This window comes from Drosophila guanche, unplaced genomic scaffold, assembly GCF_900245975.1.
Source record: "Drosophila guanche unplaced genomic scaffold, DGUA_6, whole genome shotgun sequence".
NCBI lineage: Eukaryota > Metazoa > Arthropoda > Insecta > Diptera > Drosophilidae > Drosophila > Drosophila guanche.
The window spans coordinates 1700111-1724217 of record NW_022995754.1 but is presented as its reverse complement, the minus strand read 5'-3'; the positions used below and the strand labels follow the sequence as shown (position 1 = coordinate 1724217).

The following is a 24107-nucleotide window of genomic DNA, read 5'->3' as shown; positions in this document are numbered from 1 at the left end:
ACAGACATAACGACCCAAACACGCAGAGAAATGTATGGCAAACACTTAAGTTAGGATAGGGGACACAGCAGACGGTAGGGACCAAGCGGAGCTGAAGATGGGGCAAAGATACAGACAGCCACACACAGAGGCGAGTAAGGCAAACATCCTACCACCCACAAGGCCAGGCTGCAGCACATTTGAAGTGTCAAATTAGGTTAAATTATTTGACACTGCCGCCGCAGAGGCCAACAGTTTATGCGACGCTCTCTCTCTCTCTCTCTCTCCCAGCCAGCATTCTAATTGGCAAGGATTTCCACAAGCCAAGCCAAACAAAAAATGAAGAAAAATAAAAATAAATGTACGAAAAAAACCAAGAAAAACCCATGAAAAAATCCCAAGCATATCTAACCATAAACTAGTGGGAGTGGCAGAGGGGGGCCCTTTGAGGGGACTCTTCTAATCGCAGATGCAAAAGTTTTTTATGGCTCAAGCAGCGCACTGGAGGGTCCTGCCTCGTCTGCCACTGCCATGGAATGTGTCGAAAGTTGAAAGTGTCGTCGGAGCAAGTGAATTTCGGTGGGCCCTGACTAATTGCTTAAACGAGGGTTAATGAGGATGATGAGGAACCCTCAAGGAAGCATCCATCCAACCAGCAGCATGGATGGTTAATGTTGATTAAAGTACAGCCCCAATTTGTTGCCATCGATCGTAAATGTGAAGATTTCCGCTCAACTTTATATCGCTGCCATAAAATACAAGCAAAACACTGTCCCTCAAGCCCCAACAATATGTTGCTTAAACCTTTCATTTCGGTTCATAAACCGAACGCACAATCTTTTGCCATAAAAAGCGAATGTTCCGCTGTGGCACATGTAACCATGTAACCATCCTGCATCCTGCATCCTGCATCCTGTTACTGTGTAGACAGCTGCTAGAATCCCATGAAAAATTTGTAAAAATTCCTAGACACGATTTTGTGGCGCACACAACTTTGTCTTTGTCTTTGGACTTGGCTTTGCCTTTGTGGCTCGTTTTGCCACTTGTTAATGCAAAAATAATACGATTTAGTTAAGCATAAACCGAAAATTTGCGTGTGCCATCAAAAGTTTTCTGGCGTCGTCTCCTGCAGAAGTTTTCGCAATCGAAGTTTGCCTGGGGGTAAGCTGTAGCCGTGTGACAGCTGACCTACTAAATGCTAATCAGGAACTTGACTTCTGCTCCAAGTACTCTCAAGGCTTCATTCCGATTCAGATTTGGCTTTCCCGCCCCCCGCCAGCCTGCCCCTTTTTCATCTGTTTGCTCAGGAAGGTAGAAAATAGTCCGGCAGCAGCTCAAAGCCAGCAAAGGATAAGGCAGGAGCAACAACCGGTGGACCCCTGGCAAAGGACAATGCAAAGAAAAACGAAAGTCAAATAGAAGTGAAATCATTCATGAAATCTTTTACAATTGACAAACACACAGCGAGACAGAGGGGGAGGGAGAGAGAGAGAGAGAGGGAGAGATTTAGAGAACCAGAGAAAGAACCTGAATAAACTTGCACAACAAAAAAAAACAGGGAAGAGGAGAGGAGCAGGCAGCATAAATCTTAGAGGCAGCAGGGAGCATGGAGAAAACGAATGGAAAGTGACCTAAATTTCCATTTGAAAAGGCGCAAAAGGCAAACCAGAGCGTAAGGATTTGTCCTCGTCGTCGTCGTCGTCGTGCAGTGTGCAGTGTGCCAAAGGAACAAAGAACTTTGACTTGACTCAGCCTAAGAAAAAGTACAGGCCAAGGGAGGGAGTTTCCCAGGGTTAGCAGGGCCAAGCATTTCCATTTCCATTTGGCAGATAAATTAGAGCGAATTAATTGCATTTCGTATAAACAAAGGCTAATTGGAACTCATTTCGCATGTAGGCGCTGTCGTGCATATCAAATGAGAGCAGAATAGGGACAGGCACGGGGGAGAAAAATCAGTGGAAAAGGCACAGAAAGGGGCCCAAAGAGGCTGTGGGAAAAGCCAAACAAGTTTTCCGTTTGGATGGAGGGGCAGGAACGAAAGTTGAACGAACACCGAAAGCAAATGATTGTCAAATAAATCAAAAAACAAAGCAAGGAGATGGAGTTGGGCGATTGCCAGCAAAGAAAAGATGAAGTGCCTCGAGGAGGGAGGTGGAAGCGCTGCCGAGGGATGTTTAGGGGTTAACGGAAGAGAAATAAGATTGAAGGACAGGCACGGTCATGGGCCTCTGCCTGTGACAGAGTAACTGAGGAGACGGGCGGGCGGGCGTGCGGGCATCTATCATCGGAATGGGAGTTGCAGAGGCTGTCAGAAAGGTGACGAATCCTTGTCCTAGCCTTCCACCTTTTGCACACATTTTCCAGGCTCATTTGTCAAATTATGAAGGGGGGAAAGACTCCGCTACACTCTGCAACCCCACCATAACTCCAATTCCCAAAGAAATCAGTGCCAGACGAGCCGCAAATGAGGCAGCATTTTGGTTAGCAATGGCACGAAAGGGAGGAAGGCAACAGCAGGAACTCAACTCAATTGTGGAGCAAGTTGGGAACAGAAAAGTGCGTGTCCTGGAAATGGGCCAAACACAACAATCACAAAAAAAAAGGGGAAAAGGAAGTACTGCATCCATCCCATGACCCACATGGATCCATCCTTTTTCTTTGTGGGCTGTGGGCCAACCCTCCACTTGATTGATAGCCACATTTGCATGGCTGGCTCTTTGGCTCTGGTTCTGTAATGAGTCTGCCAACGGGGACAAAGAAATGGATGCAAAACGCAGATCTGGGCATGGGATGGATGCAAACTAGCGTATAAATCAGTCCAAAATGACACAGTTTCCCCCCTGCTCGCCACTCTCCTTTTTGGGGTCTTAAAAATGAAAGCTTTTTGGAGCGATGCTCATCAGGCGAGCGAGAGAAGTTCAAGCTGAGATGAGGTTTAGGTTGCTTCTCCTTCAACAATCATTTTTTACTTAACCCACTGACATGGCAACCCCAATAGGCAGGGCCATCATCCTCTTGCACCTCTTGCTTCTGTCTGGGGTGTGGCTGGTACTCACTTGCTGAATCCTTTGTAGACCGTCGCATAGGACCCTTCGCCCAGTGGCTCCAGCTTGACGTAGGCCTCCTGTTTCCCAAATGGGGAGTCGCCCTGTGGGGAAAACAGCAACAGAAACGCAAAAGTGAAAAATGTATCATGTTTTCGTTAATTAATTAACAAAGTTAGTTAGTTGTTGCTTTACATTAAATTAGCGTATGATGTAATCAGAGAGGGAGAAAGGGAATGCCCACAGGAAAAGTGTTCTGCCTGGGGCAAGCGGAGTTATTTGAGAATGAAATTGCAAACGTTTGCTTGGCACTTTTTTGTGTGTGTTTATTTTTTGTAATTTTTACTTTACTTTATGCTGTGCATATCTCTGGCTGTAGATCTTACTTGAAAGAAGTCATTTGATGTGCTGGAATTGAACTCTATTTAGTCTCTCAATCATTCGAAATGTGAATATAAAAAGATTTGATGGCTTTCGAATGATTCGGAATGTAATTAATGGATATGTATCGGTCTCTTTGTGTACGGATTTCCATTCAAATTAAGCTCGAAGAACCTTCTATTAAAAAGCGTTGAACAAATTCTGCATAAATTCCAAACATTTCCTCATGGATTCATAGGGCAGCTGCGCCCCTTCACTCATCCACAAAACTCCGCAATAACAAGTACTATTTAGTAGCCCTACTTTCCAATGTATTTAGTATCGGGAACAACTCAATTGCCGTAACAAAAGGGTCCCACCAAGATAAATTTCAAAGAGATTAAAAATTTTCAATAATACTTTTCCACTGCCAACAGCCGTCAGCTTGTAGATGCGCAGCCAGAACCAGTTGGGAATTGCAAGTGCCAGCAAAGTGCCGCATTTAGGTGAAAGTATGCAACAGTTTTGTGCCGCCATATAACATCGCTTCATGGAAAGTGCAGAACAAAATTACTTACACCAAATGCACTGAAGCGTTTGCGTCGCGGATGTGGATCCTGCTTGTTGAGAAATACCTCGGACTTGGGTCTGGGCGGCTTCTTGGGACGCATGACCACATGCGAATGGTACTTCATCTCCTCACGAATGTCCTCGTCGAGCAGCTTGCTGTCGGAGGAGACGGACAATTGCCTCTGGACGCGATCATGATGGTCGGTGCTGTCCGTGCTGCGCCAGTCTGCCAAGAAGAAAAAGGGTAAAACAGAATACGTAAGCAAAAGGTAAGGCAAATGGAAAAAGGCAAAGGCAAAGGCAAAGGCAAAGAGGCAGCTTAATGAGCAGCAGAAACCACTTAAAAACCAAATTAGTGGACGAACAACAGAAACAGAGGCTTCCAAGGGAAGTCGTACTGGTTGGACAAGTGGATAAGCTGCTCCTTCAAGTGGATGGGGAACAGAAGCAGAAGCCCTAGAATTCCGCATTTCCATAATGAGCACAAAAGTTGAACTTTCGAGGGGCTCCCACCCATCCATCCAACTCTCATTATGCACATCATCAATACTCGTGTACTCCGCCTCGCATAATAGAGCGAAACAGAGGAAACCGAAACGCTGAGAGCGATCTTTTTGTGGTCCAAAAATCCAAAAATCGTATTCAGACAACCTTGAAATGCGGCAAATGAATGGAGAACCTGTGGGCTGGGGTGGGCTGCTGCACCTTTTGCTCGTTATAATAAAATGTTTCAAAAGCAGCAAAAGCCACAGAAGCGGCAACAGCAGCAGCCAACAGCAGCTGCTAAAAAGTTGGTCTAGGACAAAGTTTTGCAGGCTCCTCCAGGGGCTTCTCTTTCTCCCTTCTGCTTTACACAGACAGGTGTGTGTCCAGGAGTTGTGGATGGGACTGGGTCACCTAGTAACCTGCTGCTGCTGCTGCTGCTGCGCCATTCATTCATTGACTTTGCGGGTAGCAGCAGCAGCAGCAGCAGCATTTGGCTTCTGGTTCTATTTGCCATTGGGGCGAGGTTCAACAGCCACGCCCCATTCACTGGCACTGGCACTGGCACAGGTAACACAGGGTCCCAATGGCAACACGGTATATGTACCGGTCGTTCGTTTCTCTGTTTGTTTGGTTTTCTATTTGAGCACTAATTACATTTTAAATTATGTTTGCTTTCGCCCTACACAGACGCTGCTCTGACGTGGGGGCAGCTGCCATGTGCCATGTGCCATGTGCCAGCAGGTGCATCTGCCTTCATTTGAAATATTTATATAATAAACTTCCAGCGGAGTGGCTCTACCTGCAGCTTCGTTGCACTTCTGGGCCATAAATTACGGCTTACGCGCTTAAAGAGATACAAAACTACAGACACACACGGCGCTGGAGTGATTTGTCTTTAAGTATTGAAGAGTTGAGCTGGAACAGCACCCGGGACACACATAACACTAAAAAATGAAAGAAAAGTAACACACATTCGTGGACGAGTTCGAGTTCGAGTTCGAGTTCGAGTCCTCCCCTTTTGGGTTTTGCGATTCGCAACATGTTTCCCCATTCGTTGTGCAAAAAAACAGACAACTTTAGTCTTATTCTTATTTTATTTTTACATTTCCACGCTGCCGAAAGCATAAAAAAATTTAATATTCCCGCGCAAGATGTTCTTCCGGGGGCACAACGCGTTTCCTTTTCCGCACAGAAAACACAGAGAAAATGCTGAAAAATTACTAACATAAAAATTAAAAATTCAGCAGCAGCTGATTGTAGAAAAAGAAAAAACTTTCAGTCCGCACACAGAGAGTGGGAGTGGGAGTGGGAGCAGGGGCATGGATATTTGAGACCAGGGAATATCCTGGAAGAGTAGTGGGGGCGGTACGTGGAGTATGTTTGCCGATTAAATTGCCGAGGCAATATGCGATGCGAGGCAGAGGCCATAAATGAAGCCAAATAAAACGCCAGAGAAAAACTAGAGTAGATTTCTTTGGAAAATGCCTCGCTCGATGCGAAGCACTGTGAAGGACTCTTCTTCCGCCCGTCTAGCCATTCGAGTGGAATGGTATTTGGCATCGTTTTCGCGACTTCTTGCTATTCCTCGCTTTATCCTGGCAAATCAGCGATAAAAGCCAGACGGAGCGGGGGCTGCAGCGCTGAGCAGACATTTGATTTGCAAAAATTGACTGAGCATTGGAAAAGTGCCTGTAAAATGCACAAAAAAATGAGAGACAACAACAATAAAGAGAGGGGCTTAGATAGCAGCTAGCTCTCTCTCCTTCTCCGTGTGCTTTCTTTTGGCATATTAGAAAATTCGAAAATTGAATTGCTCATGTGTGTGTGTGTGTGTGTGTGTGTGTGTGTGTGTGTGTGAGTGCCTCAAGCAGCCAGCAAATGTCAGCCAGCATTTTGGCAACGATAATTGGATACTGACTGCAGATGTTGTGTGTGTGCGTGTGTGCGGGGCGCAGCGGAAAAGGAAATGGAAAATGACAATGGAAATGCGCGAGAGAGTTTCCATTTCTTGGCATTGGACTTTTTCGGGTCATCAAAATGATTATTGTTATGGCGGCCACATAAAGTAAGATATGCATTGATAGACATTGATTTTATGCGATGAAGCGAATTAGGGCATAAGTGGAAACCTAAGAGGACAGCAGCAGAGCGAAAAAGCACTTAAAGATGGTTTAAATGTGCTACTGAAGGAGCTTGAGTTGGTTTTTTGGTGACAGATCGATCGATTGCTATGGTAATTGTATTGGTAATTAATGAGTTAAGGGTAAGAATAAGTGCAAAAACTGATCGATTTGCCAAGAAACTTTTTGGCACTCCTTTGCTTCATGTTAATATCTTTTGCCTGACACACTTTTGCCCTTCCTTATGGCTTCCCATAAACCCTTTAAGTATACCACCGAAGTGTTTTTTTTTTATCACCCAAAGGATAGTGCTTGGCCCTGCCTTATGAGTTATTTCCATATTCTTTGTTTAACGCCTTCATATAAAGTTTTATTGCAACGCACCACAAAACACCAAAAACTTGAAATGCAAACAGAAAATCAGTGCAGGAAGTGCTACCCAAAAATAAGAGCAAACTAAGAGACAAGTTGAGGGAAATTCGCTTGTAAAAGGAAAACAATGAAAATTATGCAAGCGCATCAAGGGAAACTCGCAGGAAAACTCTGATAAAAATAGCAACAGGGACAGGGACAGGGAACAGGGAACAGCAGCGAACAGCGAACAGGAGATGCGCCAGGCAGGCAGATATGGCGACAGGAACGACAGCAGACAGGAGACAGGGGAGTATTCAGATGCTGGTGTCCGCGCGTTGGCAGTCGCTGATGTCTGCTCCTCCTGGTCGTGGTCCCTGGTGCTCCTTCTGCTGCTGCTGCTGCTGCTGCTGCTGCTGCTGCCGGTCCATGGTTGTCCATGGGGTCTGTCTCTTGTTGATATAGTTATGCAAATGCTATGCAAGGATGTCACGTCCTGCTGTGACTTAAAGCCACGCATGGGACAGGCAGACACATGTGCCAGAGATACAGCTGAAATGGGGCAGGCAGGACATGGCATGGAGTGTGTACCCTCCTCCATATGTGTGTGTGTGCTCTTCGTCTGGGGGGGGGTGGGCTGCTGTTTTGGCAGGGGGGAATGGCAGTACCCTCTGTTGTCCTTTTGCATTATTGCATATTATTGTAATTTCTGTTTGCTATTTGTTTTTGGCTTTGCAACAATATTTATGTTCGCTTGGGGCAGCAAACTACTGGAAATGTCATAAAAAATGTGAGGAAATCACAGCGCGGAAATTGTTGCAGCCAGCAACAGTGGGTCACACAGCCACGCCCACGCACACGCACACGCCTCAATGTAGTGTGCCTGACTCGTAAAAATGTATAAATATTGGGGACATAAAAGTTTTTACTTTTCATTTGCATAAGGATGAGGACTCAGAAAGGCCTCTCTGACTTTTGTTTATATTTATTCCAGAGGGGATTTGCTCCATACATATATGTATGTAAATATGTAGATATATGCAGAAGCTTATGTCTGTTATTGTTATTCATATCCGCGTGTCATGCATTTGCGTAAAAATTTAATAAAGCGACACTCGAAAGTCGGCACTTCCGTGCCCCTTTTTGGACCACTCCCGTTGCCGAATTTATTTGTGTGTGGAGAGTGGGCTTTTCCACAGCTTTTCCTTTGGCCCGCCCGGAAATGACGTTTTGATAAGTGCAATGGCAGGCTCTGGCCACGGCATCGGCCCTTGAGAGTGAGCCAGAGCTGGAGCCACAGAGTCCTGCCATCGACAACGAATTTCAAATTGCCTCCCGCGCGACACAAAAAAAGCCAGGAGGGGGGTGCACCCATTGGGAGCCTTTATCTGGCGACATCTTCCTCTCCCTGCCTGCCCTGCCCCACTCACTGTTTATGTTTGTGATTTATGATTCAGGCAAGAAATTAAATTTTCTCTTTTTACTGCATCGAACTCTCTTCCCACCCGTCCCCCACCCTCTACCGGCTGTCTGCACGTTTTAGTCCCGCTTCACCCACTCTTCTTCCCCCCTTCTGCGCTCTCTCTCTCTCTCTCTCTCTCTCTCTCTCTCTCTCTCTCTCTCTCTCTCTCTCTCCAGCCAGTGACTTTGCCGTTTAGTGCCTAAAATTTATTGTGTTGTTGTAGAATTCAATTACAAAACAGAAGCGAGACAACGAAGGGACAGGACAGCAGAGGACAGGCAAGCAGCAGACAGGCAGCCAGAAATCGACTCGAATCTAAGGGTAGCGAGTCCTTTCTTTGGCCGGTATCAGGGGGCTAAGGAGGGGTGTTGCAATGCTGCATCCTCAAATGTTTACTTTGGATTCTCTCCAAGCACGTTGTAGGCGTGGGCAAGGGGTTCTTGTTGGATTTTCGAGGGATGCAAATTTTCCATAAACATTTTCGAATTTAGAAATTACTCAGAAAATCAAAGCTAAAGCCATGCTTAAGCCTCAAAATAATCTGCTAAATTGTGTCCAAAATGTGCTCGCAATTGTAGGAAAAGTTTTTCCTTCAACTTTTAAGCTTTTTCCTGCAGCAAAACTGCTACGGAAATCTGAAGGAAAATGCATTTTATTTTAGCCATTAGGAAAACATTTTTAAAATGTAAATAATTCGTTGAAAGTCAGTCATGAAATCATGAAATATCAAAAGTCAGTTGCTGCCTCCCATAATCCTTCCACTTTTAATATTTTTCTATTGTTTAATTTTCTCAGAATTGTCCATCAAAGAGCTAATAACTGTACTAGCCTATAGATGCTTCGTATTTCAACATTTGAGCTGCAAATAATCTACCAAATATTTCCAAAGTTGTTCAACGTTTACCAATTTTCCTGCTGCCTAGAAATGCTTTCCTGCTGCTGAAATCTCAATCAAAAAGTTCATATTTTAATGGGTGCACTCCCCAAAAAGTTGTTATCCTTGTTTACCATTTGAGAGAATTTATAGTTTTCGGCACAGGATTCAATTACTGAAGAGATGACAACCTTTTTGGGTGGTGACTGCACAGACTGCATCCTAGAAGGCTGCCTGCTGGCTGCTGGCTGCTGGCTGGTAAGCAAAATGTGTCTCAATATGCGAATGAAAATGATAGCCCGCTGCGTTTTGTCATTACTTTTGGCTGTCGCCTGCACACTCTGCATAGCGATGCCCACCCACAAAACTAGATCTCTCTTCTATCTACAAAAGGATAGAAGGATATTCCCCTAATGGAACAACAATCAGTGGGCATCACTGAGAGGGCGGGGGAACATAAGAAGGTTAACTTGACTCTGCTTGACATCCATTTTAATGACATTTTGCGAAGGCTTTGGCGCATAAAATATGACAATTTAAATTGCTGTCCAGGAAAACTATTAAAAGTCTCTCCGTGTCTGGGCCAGACGACATTTCCTCAAAGCAAATAAGAATATTGAAACGGGCATAAAATGAAGGGAAAATGTAAGAAAATTGTAATGAAAAGCATTTTACCTTGTGGTTTCTTATTATCATTTTTCGCAGATTCTTGGGCTGTAAAATAAACAGAAAAAGAAAGAGGGAAAAAAAGAAATGCGGGTAAAAAGTGGAAATTAAAAAAGGTTTTTGCAGGCAAAGTGGGGAATTAAAACTAGGGAAAAGCTGAGAATTACTACGGCTAAGGCAAAGCTTAAAAAAAGAAAAGGATTCTTAAACTAATTTAAATTATTTTCCGCCCACTTTGATGTGCCACAAATCGAGTCATGGGCAAAAGTTGATCAAAATATGACCCTGATTTTATGATTTACAATCTATTATGAGTGTTTACATGAACTCTGAACTTTGGCTGGTCTTTTGGTCTTTTCGAACTTTTCCTTGACAAATAAAAGCATAAATCGCGCGTAATAATTGGCCGAAAACAGCAAGTAAAAGCCAAACACAGCGAGGAAGGAGTGGGAGTAGGAGTGCTTAATGGCTTATACACAAGCACGTTACACTGGCAATGGTCAGGGAAAGCCCTAAAAGGGAAAAGGCAACGCCAACCAGTACGACACAGCACACACAATCGAGTCGTAAAAGTCGTTAAAAGATTTACTCTATCCGTACACTTATTTCCCCTGTTTTTCGGCGAGTGCTTTCTCTCGTATGTTTTGGATTTTTATTGAATAAGGAATTGACATTTGATTAGAGATTTGGTTCAGTTTTCGCTCACTGCTTTTGGTAGCTGTGCGCCGAGTTCTGGTGGAGTGTGTTTATCCCTTCCTTGGAATCATTTCCAATTACTGGTTTATTTATTGTAGCCAAAAGAGCGGAAAATATGGTGAAAGTGCTCTGCTCGTAAATTGATTCATGTGCGAGGATTAGCACGGAATATACGTACTGTGTGTAGTAGCGTCTAAGGAAACAACTCTTTTTCGGGCTACAGCAGGACTTTTCTTGTCACTTGATTGTCTTTCAATTACTCAAACCCCCAAGGAATACTCCAAAGCAGGAGCAGCAGCAGCAGCAGACAATCGATTCCGAAGGTTCGTTGTAGGAAAGCAATTTCCAATTAGTAGAGGGAAAAACTCTCCTCTCAAAAGGGAAAGTCCGACGTACACAACACGTACAAACAATTTTCAGTTTTGGGAGTCCTAAAACGTGGCAAAATATTAATTGCCGACACGCAAGGGCCAGTCCTTCTTTTTTCCTGAGGGTTTGTTGAATTAATTACCCATTCCCCCCACATGTTGCATGCATCAATTTAATCGAAGACTCTATTAGAGGTTGTGCCCGGAATGTGTTAGATTCCAACACTTGAATGAGTGATGGGCGAGGCATCGAGACTGTTGCCACATGAATGGTTAAGTCTCATGCCGCCATGCCACCACGGGCTTAAGACTTCAACAGCAGACTCGACTCGTCGGTACCACTTTGATGTTTCGTAATTAAGGAGTACAAATCCCTTTTCTCGTTCGAACTTTTCCGCTCTCTTTATTTTCCTGCCACTCCACGAACGGCAAACGAAATGAAGCGAAGGAAAAGCCACATCCTGTCGAGACAGCCAGACAAACAAGTAACAACAACAACAAAAACAACAAACTGCCGGGAAAAAATGTGTGTATTACTTAACAAATTACAAACAAATTACTTTACTTTACTTCGCTCCTCCACCAGCGGCCAAAGCTTCTTCCTCTCCATCGAAGGGAAATCGCTTAACGTTTATAGGGAATACACGCATTATGCTTAGAGCTCTGATATGCGCCTGCCTGCCTTCCTGCCCGGCCTGTCACTCAAGCCAAAATGTTTGCTTTTGTGCGGCATGGGTAGAGTTTTCGTTGGGAGAGTTTTCTTTCTATTAGACATTTGTTTGTAATTCGCAAACAAAAACAGAACAACAATTGAAGGAAATCCATATTCTGCCCGCAGGCGACGAAGCTAAAAATACCCTCACGCACCCTGGAAAGCTTCCAAGTTAAAGCTGAAGCCTCGCCAGTCGAAGCTGCGCGTTTGTTTACTCCCCCAACTGCGCTCACAGACATGATCGATCATGTTCGTTTTCGTCTGCCAGAAGCTGCAGTCGCCTTAGCCTTAGTCGCTGTCGAAGCTGCGCGCTTGCCCTTGCTCGACCGTTCACGCATGATCGATCATGTTCGTTTTGACTTGCACGAAACTGCAGCCGCAGTCGCTGTCGCAGCCGAAGCTGTGCGCTTGCTCGTCTTTTACTTGTGTGCTGCAGACGCAGACGCAGCTGTGCGCTTGCTCGTCTGATCGTGCATGATCGAGCATGTCTGCGCCTGTACCATGTCGTCGTGCTGAACAAAAGCTTATGCTCAAACATGGCTGCAGCTAACTGTTTCCCATAGCATTTATAGCATTCATAGGTAATTTCGCTTCTGTCTTTCCAAAACCATACCCAAAGTCACAATACCCTCTATGTCTCAAAGAGTAGACACAACCATTGGCGGCTCATCATTCATCATGTCTGGCAGGAGTCGGAATCGGGGGAGGAAGACTCCTTTTCAGAAACATATGATGGCATATTAGTCTGCAGAAGGGTTGTCGGCTGTCGGCAGTCGGTTGCCGTTGCCGTTGCCGCATCCGCAACCTCATCCGCAGCTTTTCCGCCCGTCAGACACTTCGCATGTGTAGACATTTAAATTGGCTAAGAAAATCGCACGGAAAAGCGGCAAAAACACAAAACGACGCCGCTCCCAAAAAAGCCGAAAGACAAAAGCGAAAAATCTAAGAAGGACCACCAACAAAAATGCCAGACAAATGCCAACGTTGATGATAATTAAAAGCGAAAGAGTGGCCTGCTCTCGCTCCAGAGAGAAAGGAGTAAAAAGTAGCATTGTCTGGCAGAAGGGAAATGAGTGGCTTTCCATGGAAAAGAGGAATGAGGCATTCCCACATTTAAAGCAATCAACGCTACGCTCTGGATGATGGCATCACCTCAAAGTGTTTTTTTCGGGCGGGGATGCAGGCAAAAACTGGCGGCTTGAAATGAAATTACTAACGGAAAATTAGTGGCATTGCCACACACACATGGTGCACGTGGCACACATGGCGTATACCTAATTTCCTGTCTGCCATGCAGGCAGGCAGGCGGCAGGCAATTTCTCCTCATTTTCCCTTGGCTTTTCAGCGGCACTTTGTCCTTTGTCCTGGGCAAAGTATGCGAGAAAAAGAGCGCTGAAAATGATGCTCATCATTGTGACACAATTAGCAGCAGTCCTGCTGCTGCTGCTGCTGCCGCACTTGCAACTTAACCCTAACGGATGCCTCGTGACGGGACGCGCCTCACGTTTCACTTTGCGGCTTGCTGTCAGCTCTGGTTTTGGGGCAGCGCCAGCATAGGAGAGGTCCTGCCACTGCCACACACACATTGCCACTGCAATTTTCTCATTTTTCTATAAAAGTCATTTCATGCATGCGGAATTAGTTTATGTGCGCAATTTACAAAAGAAGTGCTAGCCGCCACACAGAGAGTCAGACAGAGAGAGAGAGAGAGAGAGTGGAGAGGAAAATGTGCATAAAGGGCGTGGAAAATTTCACACTAAACGTCCGGGCATTATGCAACATTGTTGCAGGTGTGTGGCAAAAGAGAGACGAAAAGGCAGGGAACAAGAGTTAACCTAAAAATATTTCGGGGCTTTAATTTGCGCTTAGAAAAAATGAAGAAAAAACTGAAAAACAATCTTTGGGCATTTCTCTTCATTCTTGAGGATATCCTTGGCTAGCAAGACTAATTCAAGTTCACTTTGGCTTGACCACAGCACAGGACACAGCCTTTATCACAAATTGATTTGCCACAAATGGCTCCATCAATGAAGATTTACAACCTCAATTTGTCCTCGGATTTACGCTGCCTTCTCTCTCCATTTCCCTTCACCTATGCTGCTTTTCCTGGCTTTCCCACAACATATGCTTCGTTATTGCCGTATTCCCCACTTTTTGCTGCTTTTTGGAGCTACTTTTCTTTCCTTTTTTTCCCATTTTGTTGCCAGCCACTTCTATTCTAAGACGAAACGGAAATTGCACAATAGAAATGAAATGAATTGATTTCTAATACGATTTCTCGTTATTCCGGGGAAGAAAAGTGCAGCAGGGAGGCACCAGAACCGGCAAGAAATAAATGTATGTGGGTACTCGGGACTAAGTGGGAGGAAAACCCCCAAAGACAAGGCAGGCAGGTGAGAACTTCTGCGCCAGGAATGTGTCTGTGCAGCGAGTGCAACAGGAATCCAATTTATTTGCCGTGGAAAGGGAAACAGAAAAATATTAATAAGCTATATAATGAATGGGAAAATGGGGTAATAAATGGGTTCGCTTTTGCACTCCCATTTTCTCGGCAATAAAATGAAGATTTATCAATAACATTTTTACAACTCCGCTCGTAAAAGGAAATTAAGAGGGAAGAAGGCGAACAGCACAGTCCTCTGTGTCGCGCCCTTGTGAAGGGCTTTCCATCTTTCGTATTCGTTTTAATTAACTTCAAAAGGTTTGCTCTCTATAAACAACGAGTCAGAATCAGAGCCAGAGCATGGCCGTGGGGCATACTCGCAGCATCCATCCACATGCCGGATTTAGTATCCCTGAATCCCAGGTTCTACCTCGTGGACTGCGTTATTGGCCACTGATTTGCGGCAACTGCAAACAAAAGGCGCTGGGCGTGGCACTCGTCTGCTGCCACTGCAATATATCATCCGTTGTTTGTCAGGCCATACAGCAAGACCACAATAACAACAAAAAAACGTTAGTCCTTCGGGCGGCTCGCCGCATCGACTCATATATGAGGGAAACGCGTCATTGTTTGCCCCACAAAAATGACGAAAAAATAGAGACAGAGAGAGGGAGTGCAGCAATAACACACAGAGCAAAACGATTGAGCGGATTGGGAATGGGAGGATGCTGTTGCTGTTGCTGTTGCTATTGCTGTTGCTATTGCCTGGCACAAAAGACACGTAGACAATTTCACAGGACACAGGACCATTTTGATACGCATTCAAAAGAGAGTTGTTTGTTTGGTCAGTAAATAGGAATAGGCCTCAGCTTTCAGCTCAGTTCAGTACCGAGGGATGCATCAGCTCTGATTACTCTCTGTGCTGCAGGAATTGTAGAGCAGTGACAGAGCTATGGGCATACCCTGTTAAAATATAGAATTTAGACACCATTTGACTATCAAAAAATGGTTTAAAAATCTATTTTTTAACTGCAGCATGCAGCTTTAGACCCTTTTAAGCACTGAAACACATAAACGCCTGTCAAATGTCAAATGTCCAATGCAATGATCATTTATCATTCATTTACGCAGTTCACACGTTCCAATGCATAAATAATCGATTTTTGATCGATGAATTATCGCATAAATCAAGGAAACATTTGCTGATTGCTCTCGAGCCATTACAAATTGTCCAACGATGGACGGGTGAGAGAGCTCTATTCCATGACTCAATCAAGACCCATCCACACACACACGCACACACTTCCGCTCTATATCCTGCCACCATTTGTATCCTATCGATGGTGGCAGTCCTTCTTCTGCTCGCTGCTCTTCGAAATGTAAACGACAATCAACTTGAAATGCAAGCCCCTCCAAAAACGTAATGGGAATAATTTGCAGCAATTTCATTCGCACACACACACACACGCACACTTTCTTGTGTGTATGCCGCCCCGTCACGTAAATGACAATCAAAATTTGAAGTAGTCTGCGTGTGCGTTGGGCAGACAGGAAGGAAACGGAAACTGGAACCGAGAGCTCCGGACTCGAGTCTGACCAAAATGAAATGCGTAGGCCATAGGTAAACCATCGCAGGATAAGGCTACAGCAAAGGCTGGGGAGCGGACGATGCCCCAAGGCTCTGTCAGTGAGCGTTATCTCTGTGTGTGGACCGGACCGGACCGGACTGGACAGGACAGGACAGGCACATGACGGAGCAGAAACCATAGCAACCATAGAGGAATCGTGGTGGTGGTGGACGCCTGCTTATGCGTACGTTCCCTGTGGACCGATACACATACTGCTGGCATTGTGGCATGGAGCTGATGCCACCTTCAGCCACAATTTTCAAGCTGCTGCTGTGAGTGTGAGTGTGAGACTCCTCCTGCCTGCCTGCGCTGTGCTGTGTGCTGCCTGTCTGCTCAAATGTGTTACAAGGATATCAGTTGGCACACACACACGCAGTTGGGGCACAAACCTTTAGTTACAATTTCCACAACAACCCATCCCCTAAGAACCATTTCCCTCCCCGGCCACAACCAGACCCAGCACTTTGTCATATTATGAATCCTAATTCTGTTGTGGGTTCTGTCTGTCCTGAGGCCTCTCATCTCTCTCCCTCTCTCGATGACGTTATGGATACTTCAGCTGTCACTCAAACTGAATGCTGATTGCAACAGCCACCCCCCCTGTCGAATTAACAACTTAAAGGCAACAACAATAAACAACTTTAAAAAGGGAGCTCTCATTTATTTTTTATTGCGTTGACGGCGGTCGTGGAGGGTTTTCCCAAAGAATTTATAATGACAAGCGAGAAATTTTAATATTGTGCTACTTTTGGCTCCAGACATAATGTCTGCCTTGGGGGGCATGCCACTGCCCACCGCCCACCGCCCACCGCCCACTGCCCACTGCCCATGGGGCATTGTTAGCCGCACAGCACAGCGAGAGATGCAATAAAATATAAAAAAATGCTCATCAAATTGTCTACCGACGGGGGAAGGCAGGGGCAGGGCAGGGCCGTAGCTAAAAGGCGACTGCCACTATTAAAAAGTTTTGCAGACCCGCCCCTTTGGTTAAGAAATAATAAAGAACACGAACGAGATCGAGAAGTAGACGAGACGAAAGGATGTGCTGCGTCCTGAACTTCTTGCCCCAATAATGAGCTTGGTATGTATAAAGCATAAAGCGGTGTCGTCGCGGCAGGCAAAAGAAATTCTCAAAATACATATATATTTTTTGGACAATTTTCTTTTGCTTCATGGCAAAAAAAATGAATGTAGAAAAGTGAATGGGGAGCGGGAGTGGCAGCACAATGGTGGAAATTGGCAGTCGTAAGCCAAAAAGTTTTGGGCGGGGGGTGCAAGGCGTGTACTTTGGATTATTGTAAAGCCTTTCAGTCCTTCATTTTGGTCACTTGGCCAGAGAGAAGTTTCACAAAAGAAAATTGATTGCATTACTTGGGCGGGGGACGGGGTTAGACTGTGTTTTTATGATCTCTTTAAAGTGGTTTAGAGCACAATTTATGGCTAAAAACAAATGATCTCTGGTTGATGGAGGGATATCTTTATTGTTGGCCAAAAAACTCATGAAACTTTCATGTTTCCATAAAAGAGTTGGCAGTCTAGTGGTAAAACTTCAAATATGCTCCACTTTATGCACTCAAAACATGCCCATAAATAACTATTTCCATTAACTAAAACCTTCCCTAGTTTACTTTATACCAAAATTCGCATATTCAACATAATTTAGACACCTCCAACGATCTGCGCTACTCTTCTCCCACAAGCAAGTTGGCAGCGCCACAAAATGGTTGTTGACCCACCCCCAACTCAGAGTAAATCCTCACTGTAGCAACTTTTTAGCATTCCGCACAACATTCGCCAAAGCCAATTAGCAAAAGTTTTCATTTATCAAAGGGCGCAGCGGCGATAAAAAAAAATTGGAAAGAAGTAAAAGCTTTTGCGCTTTTGATGAACTCCCTACCACACCCCCAATCCACTCTACTCTGCCCCCTCAAGGCATCATGCAAATGCTGTGTAGAAGCCGTAAAAACACTCTGAAAAGGGAAAGAGAAAAATCAAACGAAGAACGACAAAAAATGCGAGCCGCAAATTTTCCATGTCATTGCTAAGTCGCTTCATTAGTCCGAAAAAGAAGAAAAAGTAAACTTAAACAACAAAAAAAGAAATGTCGCACGCAAGATGACATCAAACGAAAAGGAGAAAGGGGGAAAACCAACAAAGAGAGGAGAGTCAGAGAACTCTAAATTGAAGAGGGAGAGAGACACTAAGAACTCTAAATCATTAAAGAGAGAAAAAGGCCAAAAACGAGAAAGAACAACAGGAAAAACATTACCGCAAAAGAAGATGAAGCAAAAGGCGACATGTTTTCCCGTTCGTTAATAATCTGCAACGAAATCTGACGGGAGGAGGCCACAAAAGAAAGGGAGGGGGCAGGGGGAGTGTAAATGGCGCAGAAAAAGGGCACAATGAGGGGAGGGAGGGGGCGTCATGAATTCCGTGCAGGGATTCCGCGTCGCAGCACGGCTGCCAGTTAGAATTTTAAAATGAACCGCAGAGAGACCCCAAATAGACCGCGGAACACCCAGCCACCCACTGCTCCACGCTCCAAAGGGTTGCGCCGTAAACACCACCCAAGAAATGACAGCAGGAAGTGCCAGCAAAAGTGAAAGAAAAAGATTTCCCAGCACCCCAAAAAAACGTAAAGTAAAACAAGAAGATTTTCTTTAAGTATTTTGCCAATAAATTTAAATCGCAGACAGTTAACAGCAAAGAGCAACGCAGGCATGGCATGGGCAGGGGCAGCCGAGGTGAGGTATTAACAAAAAAAAAAAGAAAAACAATAGACAGGGAAAATCCAAGTCGGAAAAGGGGTCGCGTGGGTTCGCAGAGACACAGCAGCAGGAGGAGCACAAACGGAAGCGGCATTAAAAACCAACAAACGCAAAGGACCTGCACACACAAAGCAGCAAAAAATACACAAAAAATGTAAGAAAGAAAGCAAAGAAAATATAGAATAAACAAAGGACCCAAAAGGGAAAAGCAGTCACGAAGCAGAAGCAGAGGAACGAACGGAAGGGAATGGAAGGGAAAGCGCGTCAGAAGCCAAATAAAGCGTTAAAAGGATTTATTCGAAGCACACAGCGCGAAGGTACGGGCCGCTGTGGAGTCTATCTAAGTGTAAGAGTGGGCTTGTGGCAGTGTGTCCCATAAAAGCAGCTTACAGGTGGCACCTTCCACCTGCCTCTGGCAGGCCCAAGCAGAGGCTTAGTTCTTTAGGAATTCTCGGCACACCCACAAAACCCCACCCACCCATCCTTCAGCCTCAGCACTTCCTTTGGCGCAAATTAAATACGCGGAAATGTATGCGAATATGTTTTTATGTTTCACGCATAATTGTTAAATATGATTTACAATCCATTCCTCGGCCTGACTGAGCGGGGGAACGGCCAATATGTTTTTTACAATTTTCTACAGATGGCAAAAAATGTTCTGCCATAATTTGCGCATATAAACAATAATCTTTTGTGAGAGTTTTGAACATAAATTGCGAATATCCCTGACTGGATTTCCATGCACCCCACTTCACATTTGTTGTTTCAGAACTGAAGATAACTTATAAATCATGTAATCAGAACAGAGCCAAAGCAGCAGCAGCAGCAGCAGCGGAGAGTAAAATGGGAGCAGAGCATGAAAAACTGAAATTGCTTTTTGTTGCTGTTGCCAGGGAATGGGATTGGGAGAGCCACGCGAGAGGGAGAGCGCAGAGGCTGGGAGTGGGAGTAGAGAGAGGAGCAGAGAGTTGAGCGGCGAGGGGGGAAGCTGTATTGGGCATGTCTCCCACACCCCACACCCCACACCCATTCCACCGCTCCGCGCTAACTGTGTGAAATGTTCTGCCTCTGGAATGCTTTCACAACTCTATAATTTATTGTGCCTTATATAACTTTATGATTGCTTGGGCACTGGCACGACGGCGGGGGTGGCGACGAGCGGAACAGGATTCGGTTCCAACTGAATTGATTTTGATGGATAAGGGAATTAAAAAGTACTCTGTAGCAGAGTTCCTTCATAACTTTCTGGATAGCTGCATAAGTTATTAGAGGGAAAATGAGTTCAATGAATTGGGTAGGAGAATAAATAAATCTGCACATAGGAATGAGAGTATTCGGAGATAAACATAGGAATACACTTATGAAGAGAGAGTGTAACCAACTGCAAACAAACTGCAGAAATTCTTTCTTTGCGCATTTATTGTTCAAGTTCTCGCCTAGTTAGGGCCATGAAAAGCTGCACTTCAGTGGGTTTGCTTCCTACACATAATCCATGTTATTCCCATATTTTGCCACTGCTCTTTTACCTTTCCGTTTCTCTTTCTGTACACATTTTTATGTACATTGTTTACCAACTAAATAAATACTTGAAGCACTTGTCGCATTTTATGTCAAACCCGTAAACACTTTCGTTCGTTCATGGCATTTCCCTTTCACAGGAATAGTTTTCCACTGAGTTTGTTGTTCCACAATAATGCCAACAAATACAAGCGCCTAGCGTTAGGATTATTCAATGTCAAACGAGCATAGCTTTAAAAGAATGCGACAGAGAGGGAGACTAAAAGGAGAGGGTGAGCGGCTTAAAGGCAGAACCTCTCCTGCTGCTGTCCTTGTAGCTTGCTCACGTGCCACGGGGCTAAAGGAGGCACCTCCTCCTGCTGCACCTCTTTCCCTTTTGAGTGTAAATTGGAGAGCTCCTGCTGCTCTCCCTCTGAGTGGCAAAGTGGCAGTGGAACAATAATGGAAACCGGCAAAGATATATGGAGCATGCAGAATTTCCCATTTGGATATGAATAATTCCCCTTTTCGAGCTGTTGCCTTTGTTGCTGCTGCTGTAGCTGTGCATTTGCTTGTTAATATTTTCATTTCCGTTGTTTTATGGCCCGATTCCGAAACATTGCCTAGACAGCGCAGCACACTGCTTCAGAAGAGAGGCAAAGAGAGAGTGTGAGAGTGGAGAAGGCGTTGAGAGTTGAGTGTCCCGTTTTACATGGACAAAACGTGCGGGAACAAGAAGCAACAGCTTCAAGTACAAGAGAAACAGAAGCAGCAGCAGCAAAAGCTGAAGGAGCAGCAAAAGAAATATCAGAAGAAGGAGCCACAGTAGAAGTAGCAACAGCAAATGAAAACCATTACACTCCACCAGGCTTATCATTGGAATGCCTCCTCCTGCTCCTATTTTCCACTCCATTGTTTGCATAAAATTGCAATTTACAATTATGAGCAAAGAGCTGTGAAAACAGTACCGATGATAAGTGAAAATGGGGAAATGCTTTTCCCTCCGATAAGGCACTGGGCGATGAAATGTAACAGAAACAGCAACAGCAACAGCGACAGAGACATTAGCTAAATGAGACAAAAACGTTGATAAATTGCCAAAGCAAACAGTGGAGCAGGGAAGGGGCAGAGTCCAGCCAATAAAAGAAAGAAAAAACAAGAAAAAAACTTAGGAGAAGCGAAGCGTAGAGTATTCCCAGTTGCATTCCCCAATGCCAAAAAGATGCTTACATAATTAGACACGCATCTCGCTCAGTCACACAAACAAGACACAAGAGGCAAGAGGCAAGACCCAAGTTGGAGGCAGGCATAAATTAATGCCAGAAACTAAGGAACGAGCCCAGACATCTTATCATTAAATTAGTTACTTCTTCCACTGGCAGGGGGAGGCCTCCTCCTCTGCTCTTCTAAATGAGAGATTATGGGCACAAGCGTGGCAATAAATTACCCAAAATCCTTATGAATGAGCGAACCAACGAGCGAGCATCTTTTCAGCTTAAATTGTGCGAACATTTCTGAGTCCTCCCCATTGAAGCATGAACAAACCTCTCCCTCTAGAAACTGTTCTTAAAGTTTAATAACAAAAATCTTACCTCCATATCTGCAATTTGTTTTATCAGCGGGTATATTGCCGTTCGGTTCGAGACGATCCAGATATTCCTCCGAATTGTAGCCATTATATGGAACTTTATTACCGTGATTATGATGCCCGCCATGACCGCCGCGATGATGATGATGATGATGGTGATGATGATGCGTCGCCTCATCGCCATCTTCGCGGGAAATTGCTGCAAAGAAAAGACGAAAAGATGATCCAAAATTAGTTCAACATTCATCGAGATGCGCGGGAATTTGTCCAGTAAGTTTTACTCAAATTAAATTCGATTTTACACAAATTGCCTTTCCCATTTGTCCACGGCTATTCCCTCTTTAATATCCATTCTCCCGTCAAAATCCACTCCTTGTCGCATTTCTCCTGTCAATATCCATAAACGTTCAAGTGATTTTGTCTCCACTTTACAGTTTTACACCCTGACAGACCGACCTACCATTAGCTCGTGACAGTTTTAGGCGGCTCGGCTCGGACCCTCCTCGAGGAGGTTCGGTCCTGCTGCAAATGGCTGACAATCAACGCCCTCTGGTCACATTCATTTGGGGTCAATATGCCAGGCTCTTTGTGGTTGAGTTGAGCCTTTGGCAAACCGCACCGCAGGATTGTGGCTCTCACTTTTCTCCGACTGAAAACTCGAGAGTCCCCACTCTGTCCCTTCCCCCTTGCTTTTGTGCTACAAATGTTTTCCGGCTTTCACGACGAATGTTTTCTGGCTTTGTTCCGGCAAATGTTTCGGACATTTGCTACAAATGTTTTCTGGCAAACATTTCTGCTACTGACTTTCCATACAAATGCTTTCATTTTCCCTCCATTAACTTGAATCGGAAATGCCCGAATTTATAAAATTAAAACCTTTATTTGGACACGTTGCAAAGGCTTAAGGGGATCTCCACCAGGGGTTTCTAGGTAGCATTTTCCACTTACACACATCATAAAAGGAAATGAGCAAATCCACCCTTTGCACAGACCGCACTGGAGCAGAGCAGGGAGTCAGGGAGTGGACGAGCGGATAAAGGGGTCTCTGGCGCTATTTTCGTGGGTATTTTCGAATGTGTCGAATATGCAAATGAGTCGCCGACAACACCGGCACAGCGCACAAAAAATTGCCTAAGCTTTTGTACAAATTTATATGGCACTCGATAGAAAAAAAGAACGGTGGTACGACGACGACGGCATAGCGGGACATCACAGAGGTGGGGCCATGTGCCGCAGTGCCTTCTAATTTCCAAAACGGAAACACAAAAGGCAGGCCGGAGTTCGGGCCAGTGTTTTGGCCAAGATTACCAGGCTGCCGTTTTACGTTCCACCTTTTACCAAGCCAAAAAACGCGAAACAAGAAAACGAGTCAAACGGGAAATTGGTTGGATATTAGCTTACCTTACCGCCACACACATACCACATACCCCTTTGGCCCCTCCTCTTTCATGGGGTTGTCCTGCCTGTGCTGTTGAGCCTGCAATTTGCTAACGATATGCATACAAGTGGGCGTGGCACTCTGGCTTAGAAATTGGGGGAAAAAATGCCAACAGAGTGGCCCACCTGCCGGCCGGACTGAGGATTTTTCCGGCGCAAAAGTCAGTCAATAAATTGTAATCAAGCAGAGTGAGGCCAGAGGCAGCAACAACGGCAAAGGCAAAGATGGAATGCAAATGGGAAAAGGCCACGAAAAAAGAGATGGGAAAAACCTGTGCCTCTGGTTGAGCTGAAATTTTTGGATGGGAAGCGCTAACCTTTGGAGATTTAAAATGTTTGTGTAGATCGATGAATATTTTAAAGGGGAAGCCGCTACACTATTGATAGCTTCGTTTTCCTATAAAAATATTTACTTTTATTTGCCTCTTTCCTTTATCAAGGTTTAGGGATTAAACAATTAACTGTAGAAAAAAACACCAACATCGTCATGTGTCTCAATTTTTGTTGTTTTCTTTCCAGTAAATTCCCTCGAACATATTTACATTACCTCCTCCCATCCCCTTGCCCCTCTAGCACACTAATTCCATCAGCTGTCGGCTAACAAAATGAATTATGGAACAGACAGAGCAGCGCAGAGCCATAAGCAGAGGAGTGTCCAGAGTCCCGGAGTCCAAGGCAGCCGCAAAGGCATCAAATATGTTTAATTAATAGCTAAAGCAAATAATACATGAACCCAAGGGATAAATTCACCCTCAAAATTCACAAATGGGGAGACCACTCCCTCGCACTTTGACTCTCTCTCGCTCGCTCACTCCCAAGTCCCCCCTATGGGATGATGTCACCCCGCAACAAAAATCACAAAATTACCGCAAATTGTCGCTACAAATAAGCAATTTATTTCGGACTGCCTGCCCATAAGAAATGCGAAAGAACAGAACTGGGGGAAGAGAGCGATAGAGAACGGGACTTCCACTCATATTTTGGAATGACTTTTTGCGGGGGGGGGGGGGGGGGGGGGGGGGGGGGGGAAGGGAAAGAGCAAAAGAAATCTCATAAACTTGTGCCAAAACACGTCGTGCAGATGCAGAGGGAACTGCAGAGCGGGCAGGAGATGGAGA

General features: G+C 44.9%; 1 protein-coding gene and 1 non-coding gene across 7 annotated transcripts in view; both read right to left on the bottom strand.

The window, feature by feature from the left end:
- The window catches only part of LOC117588846 (cyclin-dependent kinase 14), a 104880-nt gene that overhangs the window by 4296 nt on the left and 76477 nt on the right, over positions 1–24107 (bottom strand). For 4 of the 6 annotated variants that reach the window (XM_034280341.1, XM_034280342.1, XM_034280344.1 and 1 more), the window contains 4 exons: positions 21557–21751; positions 9922–9960; positions 3962–4179; positions 3036–3127 (listed from right to left, as the gene is read on the bottom strand). In XM_034280341.1, coding sequence (XP_034136232.1) covers positions 3036–3127; positions 3962–4179; positions 9922–9960; positions 21557–21751 — 544 coding nt within the window. The remainder of the gene's footprint in view (positions 1–3035; positions 3128–3961; positions 4180–9921; positions 9961–21556; positions 21752–24107) is intronic. The other 2 variants (XM_034280343.1, XM_034280346.1) reach the window with 1 other exon arrangement.
- LOC117589458 lies at positions 3726–3793 on the bottom strand. The gene has a single exon (XR_004574213.1). It is a non-coding gene; the product is annotated as a U7 small nuclear RNA (small nuclear RNA).